Source organism: Myodes glareolus, chromosome 23 (genome assembly GCF_982192425.1).
Source record: "Myodes glareolus chromosome 23, mMyoGla1.1, whole genome shotgun sequence".
Taxonomy (NCBI): domain Eukaryota; kingdom Metazoa; phylum Chordata; class Mammalia; order Rodentia; family Cricetidae; genus Myodes; species Myodes glareolus.
This window is the reverse complement of record NC_142048.1, coordinates 40,958,766-40,973,613: the sequence shown is the minus strand read 5'-3', so window position 1 is coordinate 40,973,613 and position 14,848 is coordinate 40,958,766. Positions and strand designations below refer to the sequence as shown.

At 39.2% G+C, this 14,848-nt stretch overlaps 1 protein-coding gene across 11 annotated transcripts in view; it reads right to left on the bottom strand.

Moving 5' to 3' along the window:
- Window positions 1-14,848, bottom strand: part of Nrg1 (neuregulin 1) — a 199,601-nt gene that overhangs the window by 20,023 nt on the left and 164,730 nt on the right. For 4 of the 11 annotated variants that reach the window (XM_085680787.2, XM_048456534.3, XM_087901184.1 and 1 more), the window contains one exon: window positions 7,987-8,045. In XM_085680787.2, the coding sequence (XP_085536913.1) occupies window positions 7,987-8,045 (59 nt within the window). Of the gene's footprint in view, window positions 1-1,612; window positions 1,637-7,986; window positions 8,046-8,617; window positions 8,686-14,848 lie in introns of all 11 variants that reach the window. The other 7 variants (XM_048456533.3, XM_087901186.1, XM_087901183.1 and 4 more) reach the window with 2 other exon arrangements.

The following is a 14,848-nucleotide window of genomic DNA, read 5'->3' as shown; positions in this document are numbered from 1 at the left end:
CACGAGTGGATGTGCTCCAAGTCTCTTTGGTTTGGCTGTATGGACTGAACTGCAGTGACTCACAGTGAGCACATTTTCATTGTGCTACATCCAGGAGAAAAGACAGAGTCGCTTGCTCTTGCTCTCTTGCTTTGCAATGACCCTTAAGGTCAGGTGTTGTTCCAGGACATAAACGACTGGTCTCCCCACGACAAAGTCTCTGAGAGGTGCGGATGACAGCATGCTGCCCATTTGAACCAGGAGGACAGTTGAAAGAGCACTCACACAGCATAACTATCTAACTCCACTATCCAGAAGTAGAAGTAATAAATTGTATGGTCAGACCAAAAAAGCTCCTCTGAGTGGGGAAGTTCTACTATTGAAAAAGGTAATTCTGAGGGTTTGGCCATTGGCTTCCCATAGTGCTATGAGATTTCCGGCATAGGGAGCCTTCTTTTGAGGAAGGCAGAACCCTCAAGAGTGATGTGTAGACCTCCTTGTGTTTCCAAAACTTAGGAGGTTTTTGTTTTTCTTTTTAATGCCTAAAAGCCCATTCATTTAAATTTGGGCTTTTTTGTTTCAACCTACAAGATGAATAACTATCTTCTTTTTATTTTCTCGAAGAAATGACAATTAAGCTCCCCTCCCTGTCCCTGCCAGGACTGGCTACTGCCTCATGCATCACCAGTGATGTTTCTGAGTAGATGATGTTCTCAGCCAAAAGGAGACGACAGCCTCAGGATGCTCTTGTTGCACCACGGGTGAGCCGCAAAGGGAGCAGACAGTTTGCTGATCATAACATGGTGCTTTCGACCCAAGACTCAGTTGGGTTCTTTCAGACTGCTCTCACAAAGAGAGTGGACCCTTTACCCATTTTTTTTTTTTTTTTTTTGGATGATGGGCCTTGTGGACTATGTCTTCATTTCATCTGCCTTTAGGGGCTTTGTTGTTCTGATATTTACAGGTAAGCTTTTCTACGTGATGACTCCTCACGGTAACCTTAATCTTAGTGTTTCCAATTTAATTCTATCAGCCCTGGAATGTCCACCTAAAAGAACATCCTTTGTTTTCTATTTGCTTGCTTATAAGCAAATCAAGTTGACTAGAGTCGTCCTTGAGGATGTCCAAGAAATCTGAGTGCTTCAGTGCATAGAACACTACCTCAGTGTAAGATACTTAAATTCTATGATATTGACTAGATGAATTTTATGTTATATGTAAACCCCAATCGGGCTATCTTTTACGTGGATGTACTTAATTTTTTTCCCCTCTGACCTTTGGTTTGATTTCTCCTGTAGCCTATGCACCACTCCAACTTACCCCAGCTTTTAAGTACCAGCATGGTCCAATCAATGGGTCACACAATGTGGGGTCTATGATAAGGTGCAGCAGGTGGGACCCCTAGTCTAAGTAAAGAGAGGCTTGGAAATTTAAAACCTGCTGCACCCCAATAACATTTCCATAAACTAATCGTAGATGGAAAGCAGAGAAACCAGTGTTATAGCTGTATGATCCCTTCTAAAGAAAAAGAAAATTAGTTAGGAACTGAAAAGCAAGAAGAGGAAGGGCAAAAGGGTTTCAGCTCAGAGGCTCTACATTCTGCAGGTTAAAAGGAATGATGATTGGTCCATACCCATAAATTCAATCCCAAGATGCTCTGCCAATGCAGAAAGTTGACAAAAAAAAAAAAAGAAAAAAGAAAGGAGAAAAGTTTCAGAAAAGAGCAATACACCGCACTCCAAAACAAATTAAACACAATTACGACAGCTCTGTGCGTGCACACCGAACAGGACAGGCGGTGAGTGTTACGGAAGCATGCTCAGGCACGCGCGGCCCCACTGGCGAGGCGGGAGAGCACAGGGTCTTTAGTAACCTTCCAAAGCTTCTACCGAGGGAGGTTAGGAGCTGAACCATGCTTGACTCGTCATTCGAGAACAGACGTATTTTATAACCAGCAAAAGCATTTGCAATAAGTTGATTTGTTTTTAGAAGACATTCTGAAAAGTTTTTGTTTTTAGTTTCGGTTTTTGAACTAAATGCATCCAGTGGCAGAGACAGGCATAGATGCCAAGACAGTAACTTGGTTTGAAATTTGTACTGCACTGGATTTGCTTTTCCTTGCTGATGGGTAGTAATACTTTTGTATTACTTTTTAAAGTTGTACCTCTGTCACTTAACTTTCCAGTTCCTTCGCTACAGACACCAGCCATTTCATTCTAGGAAAACAACAAAAGCTTCTACCCAGAAACATGACCAAGGGAAGCCAGGTTATTGGTGACTGTTTTCAGTTTTTCATACAGTTTCTGTGTAGTATTGGGCAACATGAAACCTCGCCTTTTTCAAGTTGAAAAGAAAAAGGTTTTTTTCCCCCTAGGTGTGTTATATGGAGATTCAGTTTCTGGGGTCTTTATTGCCTTTTCAAACTATTAGTTAGAGGTAATTAGGTCAGCTCTCCACAGTGCTGAGCTCCGGTGGGCACAGGTGCCAAGAGAACCCTCAGCACCACCCAGGGAAGTATGAGCCGATGCCCAGCATTTCCACAGCTCTGTACAAAGTCCGTGCAGCCAAAAATGGGCAATGAGGGGAACGGGATGAGACAAAGAGAAAAAAATTCCCAGGAAGGATACTTTGCCTTCTTGGAACAAAAGTTGACAGTCAAGTTTTATCAAGCATGTAGGCCTTCTCTCTTGGTGAGCCCAATGTGATAAGGGGGAAAGGTGAGTGGGAGGCAGGGATCAGAAGCAGATGTCTGTAGTCCCCTTTCTTAATGGATTAGGAAGAAATCGGGGGCACTCCACTAATATAATGAAGCAGCTCTCTTGCAGCATATGCTACAGGGATGTGGCTTTTACAAACCATCGGTCAGGGCATGGAGAGAGCAGCCCTTAAAGACACGAGATGACTGGAAGGGTCGATCGTGGTTCCGATCCTGTCTCTCCCACTCACCTGTTTAGTAACCCTGGTCAGGCTTATGGCTTACTGAACAAATTCAGGATAACGCATGCTCACTAGTGAGCCTATGGAACGAACTAATGTCTGCAAGAGCAGAAGGCTCAGAAGTCCGGGAAAAAAAGACACGTCTATAGATGCATCATGGGACAAGCAGTGCAGTACATTCATGATTACTCTGAGTAATTTTATACAGGGAAAAACTGAATGCTCCTAGGATCTATCTGGAAAAGGAAAATAGATGATTTTGCAGCCCTTTCAAGAAATGATGATTCCTATGTCAAAAATATATCTTGGAAATGGGAGGCATGATCTATAATGACCTCTGATGTGGGTCTGGTGTACATTCACAAGTAGTCTGAATTTTTCCTAAATTAAGAACTAGAATTCTTAGGGTTAATTCCGTTGTACAAGAAATTCATAATGAAATAATCTATTCAAATACAAATGAATTTCTCTTGCCTCTGTGCAATTCGTCAGACTGACATTTTTCCCATTTGCTTTTTCATATAAACTTTGGAACATCAATGTGAAAAAAAATGGTTTCTAAGGAAATTGATAATAAACTTCCTTCCTCATTTCTTTCATGAAGCTATGATCCAATTTTCTTCCTAGAATCTTCTGTGTCTCTTCCCTTTTCCTCCTATAAGTCACTAATAACTTAAGGGTTAAAATCAAGACATATCTATAAAAAATCCTTTCCAAAGAACTACTCCATTCCTATGTGAACGCTTCTAATGATTTGTATTAGTTGCATAGAAAGCTTGGTTAAGTCTTCAATAAAATTAGTAGCATGCCCATGCATACATATTACTGCATTTACAGTTTTATAGGTAAGCCTGTGAGCCTAACTATAATTTCATTTCAAGGGAAGTCATTCACATCAGGCAGCTCCAATTTTAAATAATTCAAGGGGAAATTGGTACTTAAAATGGGAATCTCTTTTGGCGGTGAGCCCTAACAAGGAAACAAGCAGAGGATGCAAGCATCAGTCATTCTAGACCCAGAACAACGATGCTCTCATTTATTTTTATATCTCCTTCACTTTACGTCCAACAAAAGAGGCAGAATGCACAAACTTTCCATTAGGTAAAGAAATTCTTTCTATCTGCTCTATTTAATCTAATGCTGGTGCTAGCTCCTTATGCAGCACATGGGTCTAGTAGACTTCTGGCGAGCCACTACATCCTTCAAATTCAATTAATAATTCACAAACACGAAGGTTACTGTAAACAATTGAGTTTCCTTTTCTACATGTGATTTCCTGCCAGGACCATGGCAATATAAAAAATTAATTTAAATCTAAAGTCTCCTGAAACTATTAAATATTGACTCGCTAATCCTTTGTGTTAGTCTTTTATAATTACTTGACGAAAACTGATTAACCTGGAGGTTAATTTAAATTTTCAACTGCACTAGTGAGAAGAACAATAAAATAACTTTCTTTCATCAAAATTAGACATCCCTTGTAATTATGGTTTCTGTTCAAATTTCACAGCATTCAGGATGCTATTTTTACCATCTTTGGACTTGTTTATGCAAGTAATCTCGAAGACATGCCGTCTTGACTTTCTGTATCTCTGGAGTTTTTCTAAAGAATTCTAATAATGCCTCTTTTAAATGGGATGAATTTAGTGTCTTGACTCTAATTTCAGACTTACCTTTACAAGTGTAGATGCTCTTTTTTACAATCTGCATTGTTATTAAGCCCTTTGAAATGTAATAGACTTCTGCCCTATTCCCCAGTTTTCATGTGCAGAAGAGCACACACACACACACACACAATGCAAATTTCACACTCATTTGAAATTTATGACGATTCTGTCATCTGTGGAGAGCTCTTTATTCCACTGTTAGCAAGATACATGTTATATATGTCTGATACGTACATTATCTTAACAGCCTCTTTAAAACATTTAGAAATCAATGAAATAATGTATGTGCTAATAACCAATGGCTCAAAAGTACTTTTAAGGCTGAGAAGTCTACTCATCTTGAGAATGTGCCTCAAGTTCTAAATGTCCACTTCAAAACCATCTATAATGTGAGCCGTTCTATATTTAGTTTCTATGGCTTGCCAGCTTCTCCAGGACACGCTTACCCCATGCGGCCTCCGGGTACTGGAGCTCTGAATGTATTTTCCCTTTCCTCCACAGAGTCTACACATTGTGTGTGGGCTGCTTACACATATGCCACCACACGCTAGGGATCAAAGTATCACACCTAGGGCTTAACTAGGAATTAAACTGTAATAAGTCAGATTTAAGGCTAAAGTGGGATGATACTTTCTTAAGTATATTATATTATATTTCAAGACAAATGGCTGCCATAAACTGTACCCCTTTCTTTCATAATTTAAATCAGCATTTGTGGGTCAATCAATAGAATATTGTGACCAAAATGACTATCTGATCTTAATAATATAAATTACATGTTAAACATGTTGAAGAATTGTATGTTCTCTTTGCAATGTTATTCTTCAACTGAGAATATGATTTTGGTAAGTTGTAACCTCTGTGTGACGCAGGATTCTTCTCTTTAAAGATCGCGTCACATTCTAAGACAGTGTGTTTATAAACAAACAATCACATTTTCAAGTGACCTCTGTGGGAATATCTTCTAGATTCTCTTTCAGCATCCACTGTTGCTTCACCATGGAGTACCAAAACTTACTCCCCTGTCTGCCTATCTACTGTGGGAGATACAAACTGAGAACTTCAGAGGCAAACATTAGAAAATGAACTCTGGACAAGATGATTCGGGGGGGAAAAAGTGGTGTCTGATTGGAAACGCTTGCTCCTCCAGACATGTGGCATCAATAACGCAGCCATTATGTGCTGGCCTCATGACTGAGCTTCCTATCAATCCTTGTTAAATCAAGTTAAACATGAATGCTAATTTCCTGCATGCCTTCCCAAAGTGTCACTGAAAGCTTACTAAAAATTTCATTGTAGGAGCCTCATCCTGAACCTCAGACAAAGAGGCTAATTTAAATAATGCCAAATAAAAGAGAAAATGGTGAAAAAGTGAATGAGCACATATTTGGTGGTTACCAATGGCAGAGTTAACAGAGTTCTGCAAAATATTTGTATTTTTAATGCTTGCCCTTATCTAGGGAGCCCACCTTCTACAAGACATCTCTAGTGACTGAGAATGTATAAGACATATAAGAATAGCTTACATCTTTCATTAAATTCTAAAAAGTAGATTTATACCTATACTATCATGCGGGCTCGCTAAATCTATGCTATTTGAATACAACCAAACAATTCAAAAACTGATTTTATTTCATTACATAAAATCCTACTTTCCCTTCTATTTTTAATATCTATCCTATCCATTTAAAAATACCTATAGCTATTGAGAGAAAATTCATGTCTGATAAATGCTGTTATTTAAGTACTTATTAATACAGTGAATATATTTCAAAATTTAACAATACCAACTTGCCAGTTTTTACAAGGGAAAATTATAGCTTATGGCACAATCTTTGATAACATAGTCTATGGAAGTACTTAAACCTCATCTCACTAAAAATATGACTACTATTCTGATAGCATCCATGACGCTTATTTTTTTTTTATTTTTGTTTGAAGACAAGGCTTCACTGTGTAGCTCTGGCTGGCCTCTAATTCAGAGAGATCACCTGCCTCTACCTCCTAAGCACCGATATCTCAGACGACTAACAGAACTTTATTCTGCTCATGAATCAAAACCAAGGGTAAATCTCGGATTCTTTGGACACCTAAATGACCAGCTTGTGTGATTACTTTCAATGTTTGAAGAATTTAAAACGTAGTGAGCTATGTAAAACACTCCTGATGATTTCTAAATTGATAGGATTGGCAAAAGCGGGCTTGTGCTGATGGTTGTAAGTAAAGATTTAATGGAACACAGGCCAGCCCATCAGTTCGTTCATTAGCTACGACTGTCTTCAAGCTATAAGATGGGAGAATGGGGGCTCGTTTTACATGACACCTTCACCACAAACCTTAAAGTACTTGCCATCTGAACCTTCATAGTAAAACCATACCAATTCACGATTTACATGATTAAGTGGGATCTAGGCAATGTGATGCTCTAAAGGTTTCAGAGGCCAAGAGATACCACCCCAGGTCACGAGGAGACTGAGGGTATCGAGTTGAGTTTCTCAGGAGGTTATCTACACTGTGGAGTGAGGAGTTCAGCCATGATGTTTAAAACACCGTGACCTCACAGACATCCCTAAACTTGCCAGCTCAGCATTAAACATTTTTATATGTCTTCTAGGTTTGAGTTATTATATTTTGAGTTATTTGAGTTATTATATATTTGAGTTATTATATCAAAACTGTGATAGCTCCTTTCTAAGATTACCCTTTAAGCAAAATAAATACACGGATTAAGAAACACTAGGATAATGGTGATTAACTAAACTCATTCTGAATTACTTACTTTCCAAGAAACAGAACTATGAGCCTGGGTACTGTCTTGGCTGGGAAATATTTGATTTTAATTTTTTCTACCTAGTAGTGTTTTGCTTTTTTTTTTTTTGTCCTTTTGCCTGGATGTGAACTTTGCTTAATGAAGAAAAACATCTGATCTCTTCTTGTGATGTTTATTTGATATGAATAACACACTCTGAGCCAAAATCAACTTACCATCATTTCAAGGGTATGTTGGTTACAACCTAACAACGGCCTTTGCCGACTGTGGATGTTGGATACAGAAGATGGACTGCTCGATGCAATGATTTTATTTTATCAATACAAGTGCAAGTCTGAAACGTCTATTATTATTTCACTCCTCCACGTGGACTACCCACATTATGCATGATTGATCTCAGAAACATCCGGAGCCTCACACACCTACTAGCAACTCAGAGCCGACTAGTCACACACAGAGGAGGCCACACAATGGCTTTGTTAATGGTCTCATGCGACAAGCAGAGGCAGTCAATATTAGACCTGGTAGAACACGCTAGCTCTAGGTGACTCTGAGGGGAGATGTAGCAACAAGAAAGCAGCACCGACTGAGCATGCTCCTATTCAGGCAGAGACAGAAAGGGAGTGGACGTACTGTAGAAGCTGGCCATTACGTAGTTTTGGCAACGATCACCAGTAAACTCATTTGGGCACCTGAGAGAAGAAACAAAAAAACAATGGTAGAAAAAAAACAGAGAAAAAAGAGAAGAGGTGAATATATGCTAGAGAAGGTCCTTGCGTGTCATTGACTGAACTTGGTGAGTTCACCCTCAGGAACTGAATCCTTGTCCTAATCATGGCTTTTATACTCTGGCATCTCCCCCGTGCTTAAAAATTTAGACAAAAAAAATTCAGTTTGCAGCCATCTATGACAGTGAGATTCCAGGATATCTAGGTGACTGCTTTCTTTCCAAAGAAGTCACCAGACAGACTGATGGTTTAGCCATCTAGTTGGAGAAATAGGTAGAAAATGATATGGAGTTGGCTCACTGCTGACTCCCAGAATCACAGGCCACTCTGACCAGCCATGCCTTCACATTTGAACTTTGGGACCTAAGTGCATGACAGGCAACTGAGACCACCGTGGATGGGTTCATGCCCTGAGTCGGAGACACCATAATTAGAACGAAAGGAATCAGTTACAGCTGAGCCGTAAAAGCACCAAGTGGTTGCGATTGTTGCTGTGGTTTGGTGGAGAAAGCAGGTTTCAGATTATTTGAACATACTTTCTTGGGTTTGGACTTTCATGGGCACATTCTCAGTACATCTTGCTCCAGTGAATCCAGGTTGGCACCTAGAGGGCAGAAACGTGATAAGCAATCGAGCGCTCAAGACACTGAACTGTCAGCCTGGTAACCTTCCTCCCATGGCTTATGGAGTCCTAAAAATGACCCGGTGCTGAACAACACAGAAAGGGAAAGACGCGACACTCAGAAAGCCAGTCCCGCCAAACTGCGGCTTCCTCAGTGCGCTGCTTGCTTCCGTCATCAGAGGACTAGTTTCTGGAATTCAGCTAGAGAGAGGCTGCCAGCTGAACAGGGTGGCAAGGCCGGGGTTGCTCTCACCCTGCCTTGCCCAGAGTACTGATCTCGCCGTGTTAAAGCACTAGTGTTGACATGAGCTTTTGTGGCTCTGCTTACGCCTTTTGTTATCAAAAGACCTTGAGCCTTCAAGTTTATTGTGTATGCCCTGAGATTTCTACTCATTTCATATCTGTTTTCTGAGCTGTAAGTCGAAATGTGTAAGGAAAATAAGTCGAATACTGTTATTCTCTAGTGGTTAGTGATGAGAGAATGACAATCCCTATTTCTCCCCCCCCCCTTAAGAGTTAAAAAATGCAGTCTTATTTTTAATACTATTGCAAGAAACAGAATGGAATTTTATTGGTACAATTTCGTTCATTTAGTTCCCTCCAATAAAAGAAAAATGCATTCTTGAAATTAAAAGTTATTCTTGATACAGAAGCACACCATATGACATGTCACTTCTACATTTATGGCCAAACAGTCTGAACTGAATGTAAAAAGTTGTATTTTATTTATCCATATCAATTTGCTTATCAAAATATAAGACTTGATATAACTTTATTCTTAAGATCATACAACAGGGCCATTCTTAGACATGACACCCTTTACTGTTCCATGTTGCTAGGATGTAGTATCTAAACACTGTAGATTGGGTTTGATTGACCCAGTAACATGATGTAATAAGCAGGTATTGAAAGAGTTCTAGAAAGCAAATATACTTAGAGGCAAAAATTTATAATTGATTGCCAAACACACATATCCACATAGTTCATTGTAGATGTCTCAAAAATGCAGCCATATAGCCTAATTTGCTCTGCTAGCATTTATTGACTTAGCGATTTTTATATGTCTCTTATCTCTAGAGTAAATAAGGCTGGACATTGTCATTTTGATATTAAATGTTATTAAATCTACTAGTTCTGCTAACATAGGAGTGGTTTCCTTAATGTACAGGCTAAACTCAACAGAAAAAAGAAATGCTATTATGTAGTTTGGTACAGAAAATTCTCTTATTGCATGAAGGTGCAAAAATACTAGCAGTACCAGAGTTCCTGCCACATGACTACTTGCCCAGAATAACTGTGATCATTAAGGATAACATCACCAGGGCCAGAGAGATGGGTCAGCAGTTAAGAGTACATGCTGTCAAGCGAAGGACCCAAGTTCAGATCCCAGCAGCCACATCAAATAGCTTAAAAACTACCTGTAGGTCTAGCTCCCGAGACTCTGATGTCAGCTTTTGGCCTCTATGGGCATCTGCACTCATATGCACAGATTCCCCACCACACATACACATAATTATAAAAATAAATCTTTAAAAAAGAATATCAATAAATATATCAAGATGGTTCCAGTGAAGTCTCTAGAATTCTTGAATAAAATGATTATTTTTGCTAATAGGACTTTTCTGGAGGGAGAAAGATCTACCTAGAACAATATATAAGAACTGACTTATCAAGTAGGGGCTATTTCTATAAAGAAATTTATATTTTTGATATGAATGCCTAGAGAGAATTTTTAAAATACTCCATGGAGCTTATTTGACCAAATTATTTCTGAAAAAAACCCTATAAGACATTTCTATACTTAATTCTAGAATTACAGATACATCCCATAGTAACCATTTCATTCTACCTGTTTGCTTTCTTGATAAAAATTAAAATTCTCATATTGAGCACACTATTTTATTTTCTATAATTATATGGCAAATATGAATTCTGTGTATGTGTGTATGAGAGTATGTGTGGGAGAGAAAGAAAGAGAAAAAGAGACAGAGACAGACAGACAGATAGACAGATGGGGGTTGGAGAAGAAAGATCCATCAAACATAAGAACTGATATTACTGCTCATATTTAAAGATTATGTCATGAGGAAATAGCTAAGGAATCAAGAGTTTCTTAAGAAAAGGGCAATTATTGGGAAATTACAATTTAGGCATCTTAAGTTCCAAGCCTGTGACTAAAGAGTATGTGGCTACTATACAAATGGGGTAAAAATAATCTTCCCTACACACTTTCTAATTACTGTGAACTCTGTGTGCATCCTGGGAGATTAGCATTGTCAGATGCTGCGTTTTCTCTGCTACGTGGTCACACAGACTATTAGGTACAGTAACACATCACACAGTGAATGATCTTTGCTCTAGATATAGCTATTCTTAGTGGCGTTTTTCTCTATGTGCATTCCGTCTTCCAAACTAACACTGACCGACCGACTCCACCTCTTCCTCCTATGAAGGACTCCTTCCCTGGATCGTTCACTGTGCCTTGTCCCATGCCAGGTCCAGACCCCTTTAACCGGGTTTGCTGCACTGTGATGGATGGGATTGTTCATCGCAATCGCCCTGTATCTCGACTGCCAGACCCAATGCCTGCACGCTGTCTGTCTCATTTTAACTGCGGCTTTCCATAGAGAATGGGAGATCAAAACCCTCCACCAGGAAACGGATGTGTCAAAACAAGTCAATCTTGACGTGTACTTTTTGTCTTAGAGTTTACAACAGAATTTCCTCTGTGGACTTCCAAAAAAGTTTTAATAGGAATTACTAGTACCTGGGGATTTTCTTCCCCAAGTATAAACCTTTAACACTGTGCTTGCTCCGTTAAAGAGAAAGGGCTACGATTATTGAAGAGAATATCTATTACCTAATTAAATTTTGTTATTTAAACACCAGTTTACCTAAGACTCAATAAACTGCAACTGTGTTCTAACCAAGGTTTTTAACCTGACAGCAGTAACAAAAACACTAGAATTTTTCAAAACTACATTAGTATAAAAATGGCATGTATAATACTATGCGTTCTTAATTTTACATAGTGCCTGATGAAATAATTTAATTTTTAAGTCTATGTTAAGATAAATTCGAAACTAAGGGATGCTCAAAATTGCTTTGGCCAGAGACCAGGCTTGTTCTTACATGTAAGGTCCAAAGCTTGACTTTGGCTATAAGGTACATGATTTTTCTTTCAGCCAATAAGCAATCTCTAATGCTTTTCTATAATTTTTCTAGCCAGGCAATTTAACATTGCCAAATAATATTGGCAATTATAACTTACTCATTTATTAAAACTAACAAACATAGTTGGATCCTCATTTAAAAAACCATTTTAATAATGACAATATTTAATGGATGACCTGATGCATTTCCTAGTGACTCAATCATAGGTGCATGTGTTTTGAGAATTAGTGTGCGGATACTCTAGACATAGTCAAAGATATTTACAAATCCCCAAGAAAGTTCTGGTTCTATAGGGTTGGCCAATTTTATAGACCACTTATTAATTACAGTCAACGTATAAACCGTCTTTAGACATTTTCCTTCCTTTCTTTCCTGGTTTCATCCTTGTCCCTTGAGAACCCTAGAAGGAAGAGAGTTGACAGTCAGTGTGTTCTCTTTAGTCATGGCTCCACGCTCAAAACATTTGGCCAGTTTTTAAAATCCTGTGCTAGAAAGAGTATCACATCTTTCTGGTCTTCTTCAGTACTAAGGGTGCCATTTCTTTGCCACTGTAAAACACCTGAATTTATCTACTTGGTGTTGATATTTACAGATGCCAAGTCATGGAAATATCAACACACTCAGTATTGTGGGGAATACTTGCCAGTTTGTGCTAGGTGTCACAGCTGCCTGCTGTCACTCTGGAAACCTGCGTTGCCCTTGGATTCAGCTCTCAGACTGCTCGGCTGACTGTCTCCAGTATCACATTGCAAACACAGACTTTTCTCATCCCATAGCTGGCTTGGTATTCTGGCCAGAGCTCGCCTACTCACCGGCTGAGTATCTGCATTGTCGATTATTTTTTCCCCAAACGTATTGTTACTATTAGTCTGCATGTTTCTGAGATGAATCTTATTCTGTTATCAGCCTGATATATGTTTTTCTAATTTGTGTTTCAGTGGTCTTTGCAGTGTCATCTGTAAAAGTCATTTATTTCCTCAAGAGAATGCCCTCCTTAGCATCATTAAAGAAAATACTAAACAGAAAATGTTCCGATAATGTTTCTTTCAGATCTAGCACATACCTCCCATCACCGCTCAGCTGGTATGGGTCTTCCCTTTCTTTTATTATGACTCTGGGGCTAGCTTCCAATCCTTGCGATAACAAGGGTACAACATACGGTGACTTCATAGGGCTCATGAGTAAATACCCAGGAAAAACAGACACACAAAACTCCTATATTGCCCTGGTTTTCAAATATTGTGTTTCTCTACTAACAGTGGGCATGGCAGTGCTTAGGAACACGTCTCTCCTTGACTGAGCCTTGGACCTTACCTAAGACTCTGTTTGTACAGCTTCTAGTGAAATGCTCACCCAGGGACTAAAACCCTTACCAGTGTTTATCCAACACAATGCATCCTTAAGTCAAGGCAAACAACTTCCACAGATATAGGATCAATGCACCCTGTAGCTTACTGCGCTAGAGGGACATATGATATACTGGCTGCTCATCTGTGGTCTGTCTTTCTCTGGGCAGGGAGATGACACTCTTACTTCAGATTCGAGGCCTTGAGACACTTTCTCATTCTCTCTCTGCTAACAGACACCATTTATAATGAGGTATCTAAATGATTTCTTATAAATTATTCAATGAAAATATTCTTAAAACAGTGCATTTTTATTTAATATAGATTGTGTCTTAAGGTGATGACTTCATATTTTCTGTCCCTGCTACAAAGCCTTTGTCTTTCATTCCTTAAGGTCTTCACTAAACATACCCTTAGCTCCCTAAATGTCTTCACGGCACTCAGTACATCAATAATTGATTATTAAATGGATTGCTTGAAACATGGGTATTATTTCCAATGGCCAGTGTCTCCTAAAGGAAGAGGTCAGTGTGGTTTTGTTCAGTCCTGGATGTTCAGGCCTACCTCATGGGAACTCAAAAACACACATGGTTGCTTGCTGCTGCAAGAAAGACAGAGGAAGTGGGGTACGTGGAGAGGTTAGCCAATGTTTCAATTCCAGACAGAACTGCTCCTAAATTGGTGCCTGCAAGACTTTCTTCAATCTACTCTAAAAGGTCCAACTCTAAACATCTTCACAAATATTAAGGGTGGTAGAATTCTATGCATAAAAGAAATTGAAGATATGGTCATCTAAAGAGCTCAGTGTCTAGAATTCTTAAAGTCCTGTCAATTTTTTTGCATAAATACTCTTTGCTTCTGATAAATGTGATGGCACTCAAGAACAAAGAAGTTCCCTGAGAAAAAGCTCATCTGTGCTTGGTACCAGACTGTCATTTACAGTGTTTGTATGACTCAAATGAATTCTAGTTATCCTTGGTTAAGGTAACCCATTTTTCTGATAAAAAGTACTTAAGTATAGACATCATCACTGCTGTTAGGACTCGACAACATTTTGTAAAACTTTAGCCTTAGGAGTATCTGTGACTTTTCCTTTGAATCTTACTTAGTCTCTAGATTTCTCGAACGTGTGTAGCCAAACATATCCCTGCATTCACGGTGCTATTCTCCTGGTTCACAAAGTTACTCTGGCTACTTAACTACAGCCGTTAGACCACATAACTAGCTGAACTACCTAACAGGCTTTTACGTTCGCTTCCCTTCCTGGGGTGGAGGTGCTCTTCTGGGTAGGCATGCCACCATGTTGGCGCTCACATTCAGATCTTAACTTTTAGTACTTGTGCATGTGTGTATAAGGAAGCATAAGGATGGGGGTAAGCTCTAAAGAAGAACTAAATGGGAGAACATGGGAATAAGAGCTGATGTGAAGGAAGAAAGGACGCTGCTGGAGCAGGAGAACAAATACAGGGGAGGAGGAAAAAGAAACAACAAAAAGAAGTTGCTTGAAAAATGTCACAATGAAACTTTTTTTTTTGTATGTGGATACAAAAATAAAGGAAAGGAAAGACTGGTGCATCTTCAAAGACAGCCGGGTCTACTAGGACAACTCGCTCTACACCAGAGCT